This window comes from Cinclus cinclus, chromosome 1, assembly GCF_963662255.1.
Source record: "Cinclus cinclus chromosome 1, bCinCin1.1, whole genome shotgun sequence".
NCBI lineage: Eukaryota > Metazoa > Chordata > Aves > Passeriformes > Cinclidae > Cinclus > Cinclus cinclus.
In genome coordinates, this window is record NC_085046.1 from 111,537,577 (window position 1) to 111,559,039 (window position 21,463).

The 21,463-nt window shown below is 35.0% G+C and overlaps 1 protein-coding gene across 1 annotated transcript in view; it reads left to right on the forward strand.

The window, feature by feature from the left end:
- Window positions 1-21,463, forward strand: part of SNTG1 (syntrophin gamma 1) — a 168,264-nt gene that overhangs the window by 92,873 nt on the left and 53,928 nt on the right. The window contains exon 12 of the mRNA XM_062513798.1: window positions 9,222-9,260. Within this exon, the coding sequence (XP_062369782.1) occupies window positions 9,222-9,260 (39 nt within the window). The remainder of the gene's footprint in view (window positions 1-9,221; window positions 9,261-21,463) is intronic.

Consider the following 21,463-nt stretch of genomic DNA (forward strand, 5'->3'; position numbering starts at 1 on the left):
AAAATTTACCGATTTTGTTAATACCAAGTTTATTATCATGTGAACCTAATTCTCAACAGCTATTTCATATTATGTCAAGCAAATTGTCTAAGTAATGTAATAGCAAGTGATTTTTTAGCTTAGAAGCAGTTTATCTCGTGCTGTCAGCCAAATTGTCTCATAAATATTGCTGCTACTCCTGAGAACGTCAAGAGAATAGAGCTGTGTAGTTCTTTTAGACAGAAAAAGTGAGATGTGACACAATACAACAAAGACAATGTGTTTCTATAATTTTGTTTTTAATCCAGTCAAACTAAAGTAAATGAATGGGCTGATTATGGAGTGGTGGAAGATATAATACCTGTAAATACTTCAGAAAACCTCTTTAGCTTTTTTGCCTCTAGTATTTGTCTAGGCTACTGGCAACTGGCCAATTTAATGAATTTTGACAGCAGGAATTCATTTAGACTGGTATGCTGTGGTTTAAGTATTAAATGTATTTTAAAAATCACTGCCTACATTTCTATTAGGTTCTGTCAAGACAGTTAATTGTGTCATGTTACATATAATTGTATATGATGTGATGGCATAAAATTCCTCATTTTTTCTGTTGTTTTACTGCCCATTTTGTCACATTAAATGCTGGACTGTGAACTGCAAATGTCATTAACTGTGCAAAACTGAGGAACCCTGAAACAATGCAAACTTGGCAAACTGTGAACTCTTCATGAGCAAGGTCCATAGACTGCCTATGGACTGAGGGCAGATGAACAAAATAGGTTTAGTTGCAGTCTTCAACAAACTGCTTTATTCTATTTCAGTCCAGTCAGAATGAAAAGACCAGGTTGGAAAGAGAGACCTAAAAGGAAAGGAGCCATTTTACTCAGCAAAGAAGCTGCTCAAAAGCTGTGGGTAGGACTTTCAGGGGGAAGAAATACAAGGAGAGTAATCATATACAGAGCAAACCTCTGTAGTTTGTGTTGTGACTTATTCTTCTTCCAGTAGTTGCTAACAGTTCAGTGGAAACTTTAGGTGGGAACCAAAACTATAGATGTCTAAATCCAAATCTTAAAGTGAATTTATAGGAGTTATGGTTTGTAGTTCCCTTCCCAAAGAAGGCTGAGGAGGGAGGGAGGAAAATGCCTCAGCTGTAACGTATGTGCTGGTGAAATCTCTTAAGAAGTAGGTAGAGAAATTGCAAAGGAAAGCTGACAGTGAGAGCGAAATCTGGAATGTGGGTGTGGAGAAGGTGATTGGTAACAAGCCAGGAAGATCTACAATAGCACCTACTGGGAATGAGGAAAACCTAGCTAAAAATACATTTCAACTCACAGATTTTCTTCATAGGGAAATGATACCTTCTCAGGCAGCGATGTATTAAAATGCTGTCCAAAGGAGCTGAAACTTCAAGCCTAATGACAGAGTCAGTTAAAAATGAAATGGAAGCCTGGCAGTCTGGAAAAGATGTGAGATTAAGGAACATTCTTCCCATGAGGAAAAGATGTATTGGTAGGTCATGAGTGACTCACTCCTGTGTGTGAAAAAAACTTTGGTCTAGTGTCTGGACCTAATATTGTAGGAAGTCTTCTGTCTACCAGGAGCTTAAATCTGAGGGATATTGCCAAAACCATCTAGTCAAATGACAATTAGTTGGGACTGCTCATTCAGGCAGGCATGACTGATTTCAGTGTCATTCTAAGCAGATAAAAGGTGACTGCAAGACTCTTGGAGGAAGGCTGAGGGGATGAGGGCTCTTGTAATGTGCTAGTCAGTTCTCCTGGTAATTCAGGAAGAATGTATGTCATTCAGTGCCCATATGCAAAAGTAGGCTACCAAAACAGGTTCTGGCTTCTTAGACAACAGCATGAACTTGCAAGAAAATACAAGGTGAAATGGAACTGGCTTTACCTGAAGGAAAGAATAATGTTTCAACTTAAGAGAAACTACACAAAGGGCAAGAAGTTTCTTCTTTGGTTCTGCGATGGATGACATGAGAAGCAATGGGATTGAACTGCAACTGGGAGGAGTCTGGTTCAATATAAGGAAACCTTCCAATGCTAAGTAGAGGTGAATTTGCTAATTGTTTGGCTTATGAGGCATTGAGAGACTCATCATGGCAGGACTGTACAAATGGGTTTGCTAAACAGCTTTAATTGATTGATTTGCTTCTCAGCCATACGTTGCTGTTCTTCTGTACTATCGTAGAATGAACACATTCATATCAGTGCTTGCAACTTGAATTTGGAAATAGTAGGATAAGCTAAACTGTGGATACTATTAAAGTTTTTCCCCTGCTCCTTTGTCATTCTGTGAAAAATTCTGAAAGTACTCTTAAATGTTAAGTTGTAATGAAATGATAAGTGAAAAGTAAAATTGAAGTTGGACTTATCTATATTATTAAATTGCCTTGAAAAATCACGAGGTAATGAAATCTGGTATTTTAAACCAGGAGAGACATATAGATCAAATTTTAATAGTTTAATTTAACAGTTTAAGGTTTCTGCTGAAAAAAATGGCATGGCTTCCTTAGTCTGTAGTAATAAGTAACACCAGCTTTTTTTTACTCTTCGTGTGATTGATACTGCAGTAATCATACTCCAGTGAGCAGCTGCTATTATGATATAAGCCACAATTATCCAGTTGCATTTCATTAACTGAAGCAATGATTCTGGTGTCTCCTTCTGGGTCAGGTTTTTTTCTTATCTTTTCAATTTTTATTGTTCACAGTCCTTCTAATCCATCTTCAGTACAGAGACATATGTTTCTTACTTTCAGATGAGACCATAATAGTTTCTTCAGGCACTGGATTTAATTTGTTTTCAGTGTCTCTAATAGTATGTGTGTTGCTGTTGGTATTTTATTTATGGAGATTCGCTGTTATAAACTGTGTTTGTCACACATGTATCTTCTTTAAAGAGACACGATAGGAATATTGTCATTAAGGTAGCATCCAGCTTTAGGAATGGCTGTTAAATATTGCAGGATTAAGTGAGACCATTAATCTGTCAAGTAAAAAATAAAGCACACTATTTAAAAAATAAAATTTTACTTTGATTAAAATTCATTGCAATCCTATTATTGGAACATCACAGATGTTTGAAGAGAAGGGTTTTGTGCTTTTGTCCTCTAGGCCCCCACTATGCTTCCATGTACTAGGCACAAATCTGGTATTTCTTTCTGATATCCATCCATTACTGCTGTGCTTGTAGTGTTCAATGTATCATGGTATCCCCTTGAGTGAGAAGGCAAAGTTTTGATAACATGCAGGTTTGTGATCACATTTCAGATGGCCATTTGTGCTTTGATTGCGCTTTTATGTGTCCTAAATTAATAATAACTCTCAATATACAAATATTTTCTTTCAAAAGTTCAACACCTCTCTTAGGAACAATTTGTATTAGTCTGCTTCTGTTTTTGGAGGTTCATTCCTGACTTATACTAGCCATATTTTTCCTCAAAATTATTTATCAAATACCTGCATTTATTGAAACTCACTAAAACTTGGAAGCTCTCTGCTTATTTTATACAGCTGGCTAATGCAAAGGCAGTAAGTAGAATTCAAAAGGAAAGCTTTTAGAGTTCTGCTTTCCAGATGCAACTTCAAGACTGTCTCAGGCCTCTCTGCCTCTACTTCTATATAGGATTAATATGAAATATTTTAATTTTCATATGGATTAAGATGATCCATGAGAACTGTTGTACTGTACCAGAATAAAGATCCATCTAGTCCTGTGTCTGGTGTAACTTTCTTCAGGCAGCTGATTGAGGACTTCCTGAATAATGTCTACAGTGTCCTCATTGTCTATAAATGTTAGAAATATTGGATCTCTTTAATTGTAATTTTTTGCTCCCAGGAGAGATTTTATAACTTTGATTATGTAAGCTGAAACATATCATCTTGGTTCTCACTTTTGTTCTCATCTAGGAACCATAGTGAGGATGACTCAGCCTGCAGGTGTCTATAGGAACAGACTCAAAAGAAGAGGTCATGCTTGTGCTTATGCATTATTCAGTGTTGAATCAAGCCTCTCCTCTATGTAGCTGTTCATATATTCTGGAGTTTTCCCTTCCTTCCTTCAAGGAAATTGATGCTGAGTTCCTTCAGGATGAGTGTGTTTTCAAACCAGTGTGTCTAGGCTTGAGAAAAATCCAACTAGGACATGAAAATGCTAGAAATTAGGGATGTAATTCCAATCTTTTATCCTTTGAACCATTCAGCTGGTAAAATGTGATCAGTTCAAAACACAGAATGGTGCCATCACTCGTAGGTCAAGAAGTAGATGTGAAATAAATACTTCCTATACTCCCATATTTTCCAGAACATATTAACTGATCATTTTGCATACCTTAGTTTATATGGATTTTTAGTGTGAGCTCTAAAATCTACTGCAGCTTGTAAAACCAGCACCAAGAATTGCTATATTCATTCTATAGGCAATTTTGCACATATTTTAATGCATTCACCAATGTATGATGTATTTTGTGGAGGCTGTTGCATGCTTTTTTCAAATCTTCTCTGATTCTTTCAATGCACATATACTCTTGGACAACAAAATTCACAATTTCACCACAACTTACCTATCCCATTGAGTAAACAAAAGCCTAGCAAGGACAGAAAGTAAGACTAGCCAACTAGTAATTTCAAGTATTATGTACTCATTCATTAACATAAGATTATCACAGCATGGACTCATGTTTTCTTCCAAATTTTAATGCTCTGGCTTCCTGTTTGGAATCACTTAACATCCCAGTGGCACAAACTGCATTGTTGCTTGTCTTCATCTCTATGCATGAGATTAAGAACTATGTAATGAATTTACATTCTTCTCAAGCTATTCTATTTTAATTACTTGTAAATGAATGTGAGTCAGCAGTTTTGTAATGCGAGCAATTGATAGAGAAGGTTACAGAGTCTAAACAGTTTGGGGAAATTCAAACAAATGGCTTGCATAAATTAAAATAATAAAAAGTTCTTTTTAAATTGGAAAATTATTGTAACCTGCAAAGTTATATGATATCTACAGACTGCAAGAAAATAGACCCAGTCATAAGTGAAAATGTGGGAGTATCTTATTTACTGCCTGAGTTGGCCAAATGCCAAGCAGGCACTGGTGCCCACTTGTTTCACATGTTTCTCTTCAATCTTGAGTGCTCCAAGGGAATGGTCTCAGTAAGGATCTCTGTCCGAACAACTAACACCTACTCTGTTATTCTTTCTTGTAGAGGACCAGATATATTACCTGAATCTTAATTGTGTATTAATCATCTTTCCCATTATCCTTTTAGAACTTTGAGTCTGATTTGCAGTGTAGTTTATCATGAAATAGGATGGAAGCAAGTGTGCTACACATAGAGTTTCCAAGCATCTGATTTCTTCTATTTAAATTTTTAAGGATTGGAGAAACCTGGAATCTCTTGATCTTACTACTCTTAAGAGTCCTTGGTGCTCATTGAAAGATACATCTCCTCATCATCTCATGGGGACCCTGTGATTAAATTGGAATAGCAAATTTCATTAATATAAATAGGTAAGAAAGGTGGGGAAAAAAAACCCTAACAAATATTTGTTCTAATTACGCTTTAAAATCCTCATATGGAAACTGAAAATACTTACTGCTGTGCTATTTGCCCCTATAGAAGATCTGAAACAGTATCTCTCAGGGGAGTGAACAATTCAGTTCAGCTTTAACTGAATGTGAAAATTTAAAACCCAGCTTTTATGAGCTTAATCAGCTACATTTCAGCAGAGGGCAACAATAATAGGCCACAATTCATGCAAAAAGATAATAGAATGGAACAGTATTCTTCTGCAGTACTGCTTCGCTGGCACAAAGACTTTTAAATATTAAAATTTTAAAAGTCCCAAACATTTGCAGTCACTGTGCACACCTGAAAGCCAAGGCCTGTTCATTTATGTACCTGCTGAGAAGTGCTGTGTTCCATGTTTTTGTTTGTTTCCTCTGCAGAGCAGGCACAGCTATCACTTTGAAAATATCCATCTGTGGTTGCAAAATCCAGTGCACAAAAATGACTGAATTTGGCCATGGGACATTTTTAATTATGTTCCACTTCATATCATTTCCCTGCCCGGTATCCTTCATGTCTATGATGTCCAAACATACTGCAAGATGAATTTTTTAAAAATATATCTAGTAAAATGTATTTATACCATTAAAAATATTCTTTGAACCAATCTTCTTTGATATCTTTCACTAAAATATATTCTTCCCATCCCTGAAAGTTTTCAAAGCCAGAGCTCTGGATGGAGCTCTGAATAACCTGGTCTAGTGAAAGGTGTCCCTGACCATGGTAGAGGGTTAGAACTAGATGATCTTTAATGTTTCTTCCAATTGAAATCATTCTATGTTTCTATGATTCCATTATTGGTCTTGTATTATCACCACTTGCCTATTTGCTTGTCAGATGCAAGGTACTGCAGAGACCATCTTTTTGACTCCTTCTTCCTCCTTTCCCCTTGAATTGATCATCAGTTCCCAAATTACTTTCTCTATGGTGTTCTTAGATTTTTTTTTTCCTAATTTTCATTCATGGAAATTTAATCAGAATAAAATATCATTGCTGAGGGATGCCTCAGCACCTTTTTTTGTGCTTGATGTAGAAACAGGTAGTTCTTGCTGGCTTGAAATCAGCCTACATTGCCTTCAGACAAGAGTTTGTTTTCTGGCTTCTTCTTCTGTCACCTTTTGTGCCTTTCCTGATTTTTAATTGCTCTGTATAAAAACATCTTTTTAAAGAATATTCTCAGAACACTTTTTTTTTTTTTTTTTGGTGTAATATCTACTGGTCTGATTTATTTAGAAGTATTACATTTCTGTGTATTTACAGTGTAATGTCATGGTGTACTCTGATAAAAAAAAAATATTTAATTGCATCAGTTACATAGAGTTCTGTGCTATGATTGTGCTTAATAACATGGTATTACAATGAGCTCTGTCAAGTAGTGCAAGACCAAAGCAATATTTCTCTTTTAGATACCCAGTAAAGTAACAGAAGATATTTTTTTTTGGGTCATTTCTGGAAAATGTTTATTTTTAGGTTTTAATTACCAAATATTTCAGATCTTGAAATTAATTTTTACTCAATGTACATTGTAACATGCTGGGAAGAACATATGTGTGCTGCTGAATTGTAGAACTTTTTTATTCTGTGAAGTCAAATATTTATGCACATGAATAATATACATTTAGGTGTTCCTAAAACTAATCCTACTTAACAATTTTTAATTTCAGGTAGACTTGGAAAACTATAATGTAGTTTTTCAGTTTCTATAAAAAAATTAAAAATAATGCATTTCAAGAAATCACTGTATTACCTGAAAGATGAAAATAATTTTAATTAATCAAAATAACAGCAGTTAAAACAGCCATATAATGTAGGTGCATAGACTGTACTTTAGGAAATGAGCTGTAAATTTTTGAATGAGAAAATGATGTTTCAAATATATATTAGCATTTCAGAAGAACATTTACGGTAGACACTGCACCTAATGTACTTTGTACCTGTTAAAAAAAATGTAATCACTGTGTTTGAAATAAACAAAACCAATCCTAAATTATTTAATATGTAACTGTAACTTGCCACTTAGTTGATATTTTCAGTATTTTGTTTAGAAAAGTAAAATTTCTTTTTCTTAACATTGTTTTTTTCAGAATTTAAAATTTTCAGGCTATTAGCTGTAGTCTTTGCTTAGATGAAAATATATGGTTTTGACAAGGACTTTAATAGTTTCTGCTAACACAAACAGGGATTTATCATGCTGGACTAATTAATGTTTGATTTAGGAAGAAATCCCAGAAATCTTCAAAATATTTTTTGTGTCAAAAAATGTGGTTTTTATCTGCTTTTTACTTTTAAAAATCACATAAGGTAGTTGGTATCTTGTGTGGGTTAACTTTATGCTATTTCTTTGTCCACTGAATGTTCTTTCTCCTCTAATGCTTCTCCTTAACTAACACCAAAGAAAGGAAGCTGAGGCTGATGCACATGCAATAAGGAAGGGCAGAAATGTTCTGACATTTTTGGTGCAGGATACATTTGAAAACCAACTGACAGCCATTGCTTGCCAGCATGTTCTTGACAGTGGGAATTATCCTTTGATAGCAGAACTGTGGGATGTCAGTGACAGACTTGCTCAGTATTTGCATGAGGAATTCAAAGAGCTTGCCACTGCAGCCTGGTTCTGAAGTCTGCAAAACACATTGCCACTCTCATCTCTGCATGTAGTTGTTTGGGAACAATATTGTAAACACTGGAGGAAATTCAGTGGTGATTCTTCTTTTCTTCTAAAAAAACATTTAAGGTTGGTTGAAGGAGTGTAATGTTATACTGTGGTTTCAAGGCTTTCCAGATCATTCAGATACATTCTATATAGGTGCTTAGTTGACAATGTCTTTAATTTAAATTTGTTTTTATTCTAGGTATTAAGTATCTATAATGAATGCACATTTTAGATTTACTAGGTTGCCAAAAGCTTTCCGAGATTATGCTTAAGAAACAATTTTGTTTCTACTAATGGTAGGAATGGGTATGTTCTACAAATCTTTTTGTATTGGACACTTGTGTTAGAAAGCTGGAAATGTTTGTTCAGATGGAGTCCATGAACTGCAGGGCTAAACAGATGCTCATCATGAATTAGGTGCCTCAGACTGGTTCTCTCTTTACTTCTCACCTCGGGATATTGTTGAATGCTTTAAGAAAAAACTTACTTGAACAATTATCAGAATTGATATCTCATACTTGGCTTTGCACCTAGGATAAAAGGGTAGAGTAATGGATGTTTCCAAAGCTGTTCCAGCCCAAATCTTTATCATTCCTTAAGGAAAGGGACTTGCTTAGAGTTTGATGAATTTGTGGTTGGCAGTAAGTTGCTCTGAAATAATTTTATTTAGAGTTAAATATTCTAGTTCACTTTATATCTTTTAAGAAGAAAAAAAAAAGGCGTAGTGTTTCAGAATTTAGACATAATTTTGCATGTATGCACCTCTCCTGGATTCTAAACACACAACAAACCACAGTGATCACAGAAGTATCCCACTGTTCAAATGAACTTGCCAAAGGTTTCAGTTCCTTAACTGCAGGAGATTTTATTTTCTTTATTTTTGCAAGCCTAATTTGGAAGGGAGAGTCTAATATACGTGACTAAAGTACAGGGGGTTTTTGTTTTGTTTTGTTTTTCATTATAGTGACTGAGTATTAATCTATTTCTTTATTCATTTTTATAGATTAAAAAAATCAACAGGAATTTTCCCGTAAACCAGCAGGTAAGAAAAAGAACATTTGGAGTTTTTTAAATTTATAATTCTAATTCTCACTTGAACTATATTTAATTGTGTGGTAGCTGTTCATTATTCTACCTGAAGAATTCTCAGTAGATTTTCTTTAGAGAGCACCTTGGTGGTTTTACTTTCTCAACTTAAAGCGAATTGGAGTGTTTCATCAAAGTAAGAACATACCTAATCTTTTCAAATTAGCGTATTTGATCCAGGTAAATGTACTTCTCTTCAGACTGTGTCTTACCATTTTTTTCTATAAAACGGGAATGTTATCATTAGCCAGAATAAACCAATGTTCCAAAATTCTAAAAATGCATGGTCTTTTGGTGTTTTGAGGTTTTTTTGCCTATTGACAAGTGAAGGCATAAAAAATTAATATTTGCACAACTATGTAAACAAAGTATGAGTAAAAGCTACCAGGGTAAAACTCAGTGTGTTGTACAGTTAATTATGTATGTGTTGTGTATGACAACTATTAATTATATAATGACAATTCCCTTTGAAGTAATGTGTTAAGGGGAAACAAAGCAACCTGATTCATAAGAAGGGAAAAACTGCTTCCTTGTAGAGGACAGAAATATGTATAGGACTGAGCTGTAAGCTCACCTTCAAGAGGACAGATTTGAGGAAGAACAGTGCTTTTACCTCCCTTACACCAAATCTCCAGTTAGCCAACATATTTCTCAATTCCCTTTCTTTAGTCCAGTTTTATTTACATGGAATTGTGCTGAGTGTAAGTCACAAAGGAGGGAGATACTTCTATTTTGTTTTCTGTTTTCTTCTTGAGAAGATCCACAAATGTAAACAATTAATGAAAATAATATAATACTACTAATATTAACCATATTAATAGCTATATGGGTAAGTATAAATAAATCTACAATAAATGAAGTTAGCATTTCCATTTGGGAGTTTTCATAATAGCTTATATAACATCAGATGCAGAGAATGCAAAGATATGCTCCTATCTCAAAGGAAGGAAAAAGATACTGCCTAGTGAACAAAAAGCAGTTAACTGGCTCCATTTTCACTGTTATGATTCACCCTGAACTTACCTCTTTGCTTTTACTACTGTAAAAAATAAAGACCAAAAAATCTATAAACAACAGTTACAATGTCCCACCATTCTAACATATAATTCAAGGGTCTCTGCTGTTTTGGAACCCCTGGCACATGGGGTCAACAAGGCATTTTATTCTTCATTAGAACTCCTGTGGAATGCAAAAATATCTTTCCTGGCTTGAATAGCTTTTTGGCCATGCTGTCTTTTAGGAGAGCCTGCAATTATAAACTCTCATCAGCACCAATCATTACACTCCAAAGAAATTACTATGGAGCACTTCAAGAAACTCAGTCAAAAGGTCAAACTGGAAAGAGGCTGATTTGATGGACAGTGAGACTAGTAAGGTCTTTTTCCCTGTCAAATACTGGAGAAGAAAAAGTTTTACTTATCTGTAGATATCTGAAATTTTATGGAATATTGAATTAAAAGCCAGATTTCCTTTTGGGCTTACAAAGAGAGGGTTGCAGTTTTCTATCATAAAACAAGTTATGAAAAATCACCTAATTTAAGTAAACTAGTTAAATAAAATATTTGAGTAGAGTAAAAAAAAAAAAAGCTACACAGATGTAAGGTTAATTTCTGTCTTTATGTGCAGCAAATATTAACATGGTATGCAGGGAAGAAACAGGACATCATTTTTCTAAAATGATCACATCATTTTTCTAAAAATTAAAACACCATCTGGAATACTCCTGTAATCTTGATTTTTTTTAATAGCAAATAATTTTTTGTCTAAGAGGTTGAACAGCTAGTTTTAACTTCTTTCTGAGAGTACATCATGAATGGAGAGCTGTCTTCATCCTATTAAGCTTCTAAAAGAAAAAATATGTGCATATTTAATTTCACTTAACAAATACCCACGGGTTTTTTAATGAGCACTAGCAGGGTAATTGAAGGTTATTTTCACTTAGAATTTTTATACATATATATGTGGATTTTAATTAGTTAAGTAAAGATAGAATGCAGTTGTCAAATTAGTCAGGGAACCAACCCTTATGATTCCTTAATGAAAATATTCTCAATATGGAGAAGAAAACAGGAGCACAGGCAGACCCATTAGCATAACAATGAGGAAACAAATGTACCTGCATAGGTGTGTAAGATTCTGTAACTCCAACAGTCCTATTCAAACATCTCAATGCTGCAGCAAGTTAAAAATATAAAAGAAAAAGTTAGTAGAAAAGACTTGTTGACTGCACATAATGTGGCATCTTTCCTTTAATGCAGTAATTATGAAACTAGGTTTGTCTGGAAAATCGTTAGAAAGATAAGATATATTAATTAAAGTTTAAAGATCAAAGATGATGGGTATTGATAAGAAAGTGGTAATTATTTGGACAGCATGAAGCAATAAGAAGTTCTCAGAATGGCAGTAGTACATTTACTAGTGGTGGAAAGACGATGCAAAAAATGCTGGAAGAGGACCCCACAGACAAACAAAAAATATTTCTTAAGAAGATTGTAGGACAAGAGGGAAATAAAGCTCCCCCTCACTGAGTTGGCAGTGATGAAAAGAACACTTGAAATGGTAAAAAATAGAAAATTAGTTGTGCTTTCTATATTGGAACTGTATGCATTGGATGTAAATAGCAACATTTAAAAGAATAATAGCAAGTAGTTGAGAAAAAAAAATAAAATTGTGGACTCAAAATATACTACGTATTTCAAATATGAACTAGAAAATATGATGTGGTAGACAAAATTTCCATAAATTCAGAGAAAAAATTATATAGACCTCATAGCAGAGAGACACAAAGAATGGATTATTTCAAGGCTTCAGCCAGAGGCTTCTCTAGTTGATCAGCCAAGATAGGAATGGAAACATGGTCATATTTCCTTCTCTTGGAACTCCTGACCTCTGTTGAGCTGTTACACTGATTACAGCAAATGTCAGCTCCTTTGAGAGCCATCATTAGGCAGGTGAGTTTTGAAAGGCAGCATCGACTCCCTGCTAGCACTTTCCAAATGGCAGGTCAGTAAACTGTGGTGGTGTAATGAGCACAAGCACTGCCCATTCTTTTTAAATTCCCGAACTTTTCATTATCCACCATGAATTTGCAAATGTGCTGATCTCAGCTGAAAATTGACTTAATAGCATCTAGAGAAATGAGCATCAGACAGTCCTTACAAAGCCTTCTGATGCTTTTCAGGGCGAGAAACCAAATGTAGCCTCCAGCTACTGGAGATTTTACTGCACGTTATAACTCTCATTTGCTATTTGACATTCATTGGCTTTTACTGGTTGCCATGCCAGGAGGATGAATTAGGAACGTCTGGCTTAGGTGCACAGTGGAATTAAAGGTTTAGATCTAAATCTTAGTCTGGCCTGCAGTTCACCTCTTCCGTTCCCTACGTGAACAAGTCAGTAAAATGTTCATAAATTGCATCTGGGATAGTCATAACTTTCTGTCTCCCATTTTAACTTATTTCACTCAACAAAGCAGTGTTAAAATCAGATATTGCACATGACAAATTTGGAGAGTTGATTTTTCATTTCATTGAATACAGCTCATGGTTATGTTCACAAATGTAATAAATAGACACTTGCTTCTCTACTATGTGAGCAACAGTCAAATCTCAACGTTTCACATGAAACAGATTAAGGAATCATGGAAGAGAAGTGTATTTAAAACTTTATTTTCCTATGTTGTATCTCCTTCTCTCTTAGGATGAATGCAAAGGCTATGACCCTCCAACTTTCATATGTTTAATTCACCAAAAAAAAAAAAGTATAATGGGGAAGAATGCTAAATTCCTTTTTGTTGAACACTATTTCTCTTCATTCCACAGGCAGCATGAGAATTTTTAAAATATTTGTATCTGCAGAGGATAGGAAATTTTCATTAGTTTTAGCTTTTAAGGGTAATATGTCACTCTAGAATTTTCCTGCTTTATGGGAAAAGAACTGGTAGCTGGTCTATTCAAAGTTGACAGTTAAGAATCATGTGAGAATGAGAAAGAGTGTTTAACTGTGTTTAACTCAATTTTAAAACAAGATCATGACATAATTAACTGATTCCACACTAAGGCCAGAAACTGGAGTATCACTGTGCATGTCAGATTCTGCAGTCAAGAGCCCTGTTACTTTGCAGACATTTTGCATTCTTGATGGCCAAGAATGTGGTGGTAGGATACAACTGATGGCATTCACAAATATACGTGGTTATGCCCATTTTCTTTTACTTCTTATATACTATAATAAAAACAACTGTACACAGCTGTATCAGATCAGCTGTTTTATCACCTCATATTCCACTTTAATAGGGTGTTTTCCAATTTTATTAAAGTTCTACAGTTAGAACAGTCTCAGTTAAAATCAATTCTAAAAGTTTGACTCAGTGAGTTTATTTAATAAAACCTAACTTATATGTACTAGATAAAGGTGAGTGCACACAAATGTCATGATGGGTTTCTCGCCTGTCAATTTGCCAGTGTTCTTTGCTGCAGATGTGTTGCATCTCTATTGCATCTGAAAAGGTGAATTCCATTGCTCAGGTGAATTGATAGGACTGACAGGACATAGAACATCTGTTCTACTGATAAACAGCTGTATGAAATACAACACATTTCTTACATTTCTTTTTTTATTATTATTAATTGCAAAGTAATAGGCTCCATTGCTTTGTATTGATATTTTTAAAATGCAGTGATTAAACAGAGTTTTGAAATATGATGTGTCCTCAAAAGAAATCAAGTCTGTTCTAGTACTACATTAAGAGCAGTGTTTTCGTTCCCACTCCTTAGTGTATTTTGTTTTCTTTTTTCTTTTTTTTTTCTTTCTTCCTAATTTTGCATGACTGTTAAATTAATTATTTTCCAATATTCTGTTCTCTGGTACCTCAGAGTAGCCATCCTGCAGCTCTTGACTGACAGTTACTGAACTTTCAGATCCAGTGATACATCTGCTCTGTCACCATCTGTTGTCACAGTAAGAATTTGATCAGGACCATTTTGAAGGAAAATCCCTGGAATAAAACTTCTATTGCTAGATGATTATAGAAACACACAGGGGAAGTGGAATTCTTGCTGTTAAATTAAGCAGAAGTGCACAATAGGGTGTAAATTGTGTTGGGCTAATTCCCTGCCATTGTCAGCCATATATGGCACTCAGCATGGATTATTGCTGCATAACATACCCTTGAAAGGCTTGTGTTGCTTATTGATACTTCACTGAACTTTCTGTAAAATAAACTGAATCTATCTATCTATCTATCTATCTATCTGTCTGTCTGTCTGTCTGTCTATCTATCTATCTATCTGTCTGTCTGTCTGTCTGTCTGTCTGTCTATCTATCTATCTGTCTATCTATCTATCTATCAAAAAGTCCCTATGGTTGACATGAAATGTTTTTCCCTGAGCAGTTTCTGTAACTGTTTCAGATGCTTCTGGGGCAGTATTTGTTACAAAAACTATGCTTCCTGTGGCAAATAAAAGATTTTTCTTCCTTTTACATTGTAGTCTAGAATAGCTTTTGAACTTCATGGCATAAAAAATTTTAGAAGGGCAATACACACGGTAGATTGTTAAAGATTTTAGGCTGAGGAAACCATGTTGACTTTTGAGAGGAAGGTCAGTCAGCTTCCTGAAGCTAGTCGATTACCTGATGAGCTAGAAAACATTCATGTTGTGAGTCACTTGATGCACTTATTGGATAGCACTGCTTCTGTCCTAGGGCTGCATACCTTATAGCTCATGAGAGGATGGAAGTAATTTGGACACCTGCTGGAAATTTAGATGATACAAAAGAATGGTTAGATCAAGTTCTTATTTAAATCTCAAAATATAAGTCTCAAGCTGTGCATCAAATAATTTCTGCATGTCCAGCAAATTCAGATTTGCGCCAAGTAGAATTTCATCTTCATTTACATATTTTTCTCATTTATTTTTCTTGTATTTTTTTTCCTAGTACTAACTCATTAGTGTTACAAGTATTAGCTTCCCCCCCCGCCCCCTCCACCATTTGCAGTCTTGATATCTCTCCCTGCAAATTCTATTCAGTAAGTAGTTTTTCCTGACCAAATTCAATGACCAGATCTGTGTTGGCTGTGTGTTCATACTTTAGTCAATACAGGGGTGAATGTACTATATCTCCACTAAAGATTTAAATAGGACAGGTGAAGAATAGATGTGTAGAAATGTTTGGAAATTTATTTAGAACCCCCTCGGTTCTAAATGCTTTGCTCCATTGTGGACCTTTCAAAGTGAGTGAAATAAACAGACATGTCCCACAGCTACACAATAAATTGATAAGTCGGTAAAAAATTGTTACTTTTGGGTTTGGGAAAAAGAGTTACTAGTTATTATACATTAGTGCTCTAAACAAATAAGCAGATAAATGTTTATTTTAAAATTATATATTTATATCTATTTTTGGGTGATAGCTATGGCTTAAATGTATTTAACTGGCAAGTGGACAGCCTGATCTACTGCTTTTGAGATTAAGGTGCTCTTACCAGATCCTTTAGCTGGTTTGTAATCTCTTGAGTGTGAGTGCAGGTTCTTTCAGATCCCACAGTATTGCTTTTTATCTTCTTTTTCTCTTCTGCCAGATTCAGGATTAAAAAGCTCAAGAGACGATATTTCGTGTTTGGACTCAGGTGTTTATTTGTTCTTATCTATGTTACAGTGAGTCCTACAGCACTTCTAGCTAACAAGCTAAAAAATGAAGAAATGGCAATGTATTTCTCTCATTACAAGGTATTTTAAACCTAAGCTGTCCAATTAATAACTAACACCTAAATTGTTTTTGCTTTTGACCCATGACCAGCAGTGTGGTATTTTCTATCCAATTAAACAAGATCCCACCTAGACTCATGAAGAAGAAGGTGAAGAAGAAAGAAACCTCCACCCTAAAACCTCCATCTTGCCTGCTACATATTGCTATGTTCTAAAATCCCAAATTCTGAATTTTCCACCATGTGACACCACATACCTCTATTCAAACTACACGCCAGTGACTCCAGTTCTGTCATTCAATTTTGGAAGCCTTCTCCAAGACCTCAGGTCAAAAGCAGTGTTTTCCTTGTGGTCAGTGCCTGCACAGAAAGTTCAGAACTCTCCATTTCCAGGGTTCCAACACCACAGGTCTTGTGTGCTTTTTCTTTGTCGTGACATAGCTTCAACAGGAGTCATATACCTCAACTTTTGTGTTGGTGTTTAGGTTAGAAGATGAAAGGTACAGGTCTGACACACTGACTTCATGAGCACTGTAATTTCTAGGCTACAATCATAAGGGCTTTCCCTTCAGCTGCTACCTTTTGCAATAGGGTGATCTTAACATCTTAATAAAACTTGGTCCTGTCTGAATGCATCCCGAGGCGTTCTGAATCAGAATGCCCTAGTAGATGTAATCAAATGAATAACTGCTTCCTGTTTTGTCATAAGAGTATGACATGAGCAAATACTTGTTCTCCCCAGAAGCATAATTCTGTATCTATGATGAGATCAGACAGTGAGAAAGCACTGAGTTTAAATAACAATCGAAGGCATTGCTTTAATTGTGTAATTTTACCCAGTCTTCTAATTTATATGCATGACATGACTAAATCCCACTTTAAATCACTAAGCATATTTGGATCTGATGTATTGGCCTTTACCCAAGAAATGGAATATGTAACATGAATAGGACAGTGGAAGGGATACCTGCAATTTCAAAGACAGATTTTCTGCAGGAGTGGGATATTTATGATGTCTAAGACTGGAAACGAGTAGCAAGCACTAAACAAAGAAAGGACCTTTTATTTAATTAGAATGAATGTTTCCATCTTTTTCATGCATGTTTTTGTTGGATGGGATAGCTACTATCCAAACAGGCCAACAAAGCAGGAGGACAGGAAGCAAGTTTCAGCATTCTTGATTGGAAATAGATTCCTTAATGATGCATATGTCCTGTAGAAGTTCCTGAAAAGTGGTAACAAACATAAAATTAAAAAAAAAGAAATGGGAAAGAGAGTCATAATCTTGAGCCCATCTGAGTTCAAGAAGCATTTGGGCAATCCTGTCAGGCTTGTAACTGCTATTTCTAGGGATGCTCTGTGCAGGGCTAGAAGTTGGACTCAATGATCCTGGTGGGTCCTTTCCAATTCAGTGTATTCTATGTTATCCACAAAATAAATAGGTCTTTCTTTTATTTTTCCTTTTGTTTTTTTGTTTTGTTTTGTTTTGTTTTGTTTCTTTGTTTTGTTTTTGTTGTTTTTTGGGTTTTTTTTTTATTTTTTTTGTTTTGTTTTTCCCAGCTATACTTAGAAAGATTAAGTAGGGGAAACTTTTTTTCCTCTAGCCTCATCTTAAATAAAGAATTGTTAATATCTGTGGCTTACCAGATATGAATTTGTTCTGTCTGGTCAGATTGTAATTTTCATTGGAGGCTGAGGCTGGATATAAAAATGTTGCAATGCTTTATTACGAGGTCTCTTTTATTGCATGAATGGAATGTAAAATTTCCCAGGAATAACATTAATTTTAGTTTACTAGAAGGAAGGTGTTCAGTAAACCTCTACACACATTATTCCTGGAGGAATTGTATCATCTAAAGAAATTAATTGGAATCAATGAAGCATATACTTTATAGATTTTCTATTGGAGGAACACATGGGACTCAAAAAAGCATAAATAAAGTATATTTAATTACAGTTTACTTCAAGAGGAGAAGTGAATAACATTTCATTTTTCTCATTACTTACTTTACATCTGTGATGATGATTGGTGCTTCAAATCATAGCTTCTGATAGGAATAACATTTATTCTCTTGAACTGCTAAGAACAGTGGTTAAACAAAACTCTGTGGTCTGCAGGTGGTCATTTGTCTTTTCTCTCATCACAATTACAGTCCACGGGACCAGTGACAGAGTTGCTACCTGAATTTCAGAAAATAGTTGATATATATAATATTACAAAGCAATTGACAATTTATGGATTACCTACAAATGAAGAAAAAAAGAACACTGAGAAGTATTAACCACTGAAAATGTATGAAGGGAAAGTGTAAAAAAATGCTTTAAAATGTAGCTGTTTGGAAATGCAGAAACATCTCATAGAAATACATAATATTACAACACTTTATTGTCTTTTCAAAGAGTTGTATGTCCTAGTAAGGAGACATTGTTCAGTGAGCAATATCTTTTATATGTTTAGCATATTGGAAAATATTTGCTTTCAATCTTAGTGTTTTTGGAAGCAAAACTTAGTAAGTCTGTCATATTTTATCACACAACAAATAGAGATTTAACAGTGTCAGGTCAAAAAAAACTATACTTGAGCTGACAATTGACTTTTTTTTTTTTTAAGTGAGAAACTTTTTTCTTATTGGAATATCTCTCAGCAATGCTGGGTTGGGAAAAATAACCAGAACTGAACAAGTCTACTTATGTAGAATGTGCCGATCTGAAGGTCTGAGGAGGTATAAATAGGTAGGCAATTCTGTGCCTGGGCTTCTTGCTCTAAAGCAGGTCTCCCACCTTGATGGCTCTGACAGTGTGTAAGTGCTGAGTGACCAGAGTCACCCCAGCCAACTCAAGAGTAGCCACAAAGTCCAGCAGGATCAAGATAAAGTAGTGTACAGTTTCTAGCTGCTATCTGCAAATATATATCCAGAAGTCCTGCTGCTTCCCATTATTTGTTTAACAGCCTACTGTTTGTAGTACTTGCTTAGTAGAAGCAATAGTCACTCATCACTCCAACCCATTGCTCCCACGCTCCTGCCCTGATGGCAGTAGGTGGAATAGTGCAGCTGCCTCTGCTTCCCCTCCTGCTGAACTAGGCTGCTGTTCAAAACCATGCCCAGACAGTGGGGAAGAAGAGGAACTGATCCTATTATGCAAATAGCATTTAGATCTCTGAGACTGCAAAAAAAGCTTAAAAGAGAAGATGCTCTCTGTGAAAAGAGTGACTTCTGGCCAAGTATTAATTATGAGTTTACATCCATCAATTGTTAAATAATGCTCCTGCGGGTCACTGTTTGCGCTTCACAGGTCCTTGAGTTATTTCACCGGGTCTCTTCTTCAGTCAGACAGATGGCACCCTCAGAGGGTGAAGGAGCTTGCTTGTCCCTCTGTAGAACTCTATGGATAAAGAGCCTCAACATCTTACACTGAAATTTGGGCTTCATTTAGGATGCAATCTTAGTTTTATGGGTTGCATCCCTCCATTTCTTATGATAGTGGGACACTTTGCATTAAAAAAAGATAAAAAATTGAATGAGTGGAAGAAAGCTCTGATACTGCAAAATGAGACTCACTTGGTACTTTTTAAAGACTGAGATTTTCCAAAGAAACTGCAAAATTCCTGGAAATGCTGAGGTGCTGGAGACAAATCAACTACTGACAGGCATCACCCACCCCACTGTCAAAAAGTAAGTGCAACATGAGTTCAGTAAATGTTATGAACACTACTACTAACATCCTGCCACAGGCTATTGGCACATGACCAGTTATAGAGTCTTCAGGATAGCCTAGGCTCCATCAAATCACCAGGAAAATTAAAACTATTGTAGCAAAACCGAAACCCCATCTTGTTAATAAATAAGATATGGAGAGAAGCATGGAAATAATAGTATGTAGAACACACTGAATATTATGTTCTTCATCTAATCATCCCTTAAGATTTATTTTAGCTTCTGAAGGGGGTATTTTATCAGTAGTTATCCTCTACCTTGCCTTGCTCTTTCAGAATGGGACTGCATTCTGGTTCTTTCTCAACACATTTATATTTTAATACCATTGTTTGCAAACTGATCTTTAAAGTCAATCTGGAGTATCTTAATTTTTCCTTCTTTCTTCATAATCCAAGAATTTTATTTACTTTGAGAATGTGTAAAATGCAAGTTACATATCTTTACTTTGTTCCTTTACTGGCAACTTTATTCTTATCTCACTTCTCACATCCTTTTTCCCTTCCTCTTCAATCTCTATAGGATATCAGAGTCCTTCACAAATCCTAACCTTTCCTCCTCCTATTTACAGTTGAGAAGGGGTTATAAGATGCATCTTTCATGAGTGCTTGTGAGCAATGGTCAGTCTCAAGAGTACTTTACCTGCAAGCAGTCTGTACTAAAAATTCCTTTACAGAGTGTATTTTAAGGATAAAATCTCAGTGAGAAACTTGATGCAGTGCCCCTCTGAAAATTAGGGTAGATAAAAAGTGGAGACATTTGGAAAATTCTTGGCAGCTACAGATGGATTATGAAATGTGAACTATTACATATGGTTTGTATATAATAATGAATTAAAGTGGAACTATTAAAAAAAATAACAAAAACAATGCTGAAGCTGTTTTTCAAATAGCAGTAAGTCAAGACTACTTTAAAACAGATTCCAATATAGATAAGGCTGCTTTGAGATCACAGAATAATTTATATTGGATGAGTTGTAGGTGATCTGGTCAGAGTCCTGCTCAGAGAATGACCTACATAAATCAGATTGCCCTGGACTTTCCCCCATCATATTGTGACTATCTTTAAGGATGGGGATTTCATAACATCTCTCATCAAGAAAAGTAATTGAGTATTTTAAAAATGCTAAAAGGCGTCAGTTGTGCTTTGCTACATAATTTCTTTGCCGTATTGCTACGGAACAGACATAGTAATTAAATCTCTTTTTCTAGAGCTGTCAAAGTACCTACTCTGGATTTCAACTGCAGATTATTTATTTGTTTTCATAAAAACAGTTTGTTTTTCAGGTTTTTTGTGATTGAAATGATGAGAAAAGCAGCGATCCATAACATGATCTCTATTCAGCTGTAGTGGAAGGTCTTTGGGACCAATTTGTTTAAATACAGGTTTTATCTATTCAACTGTTATTTTTTCAAAAGTAGTCTTCATTTCTTTTATAGATATATTTGAAATGCATTTTGAGTTAAATGAAGATAAGTGTATAAGTGTTGTCTGATTTTTTCTAACAAAAATAATTCTGTTAGCTGTATATGTTAAATTTATGGATTAATTTACAGTTTCTTATTACATTGTATGATTTGAAGTTCTACTGCATTGTTCATTTTTTATGAATAAGGAAGAATTATTATCATTTTCTATTTAGAAATTAGATTAATTAGATCTATTGCTTAATGATCTTTTAAACTGTGAAATAATTAGACAAAAAGATTATTTGTTATAGCTAATAAGAGACAAAATAAC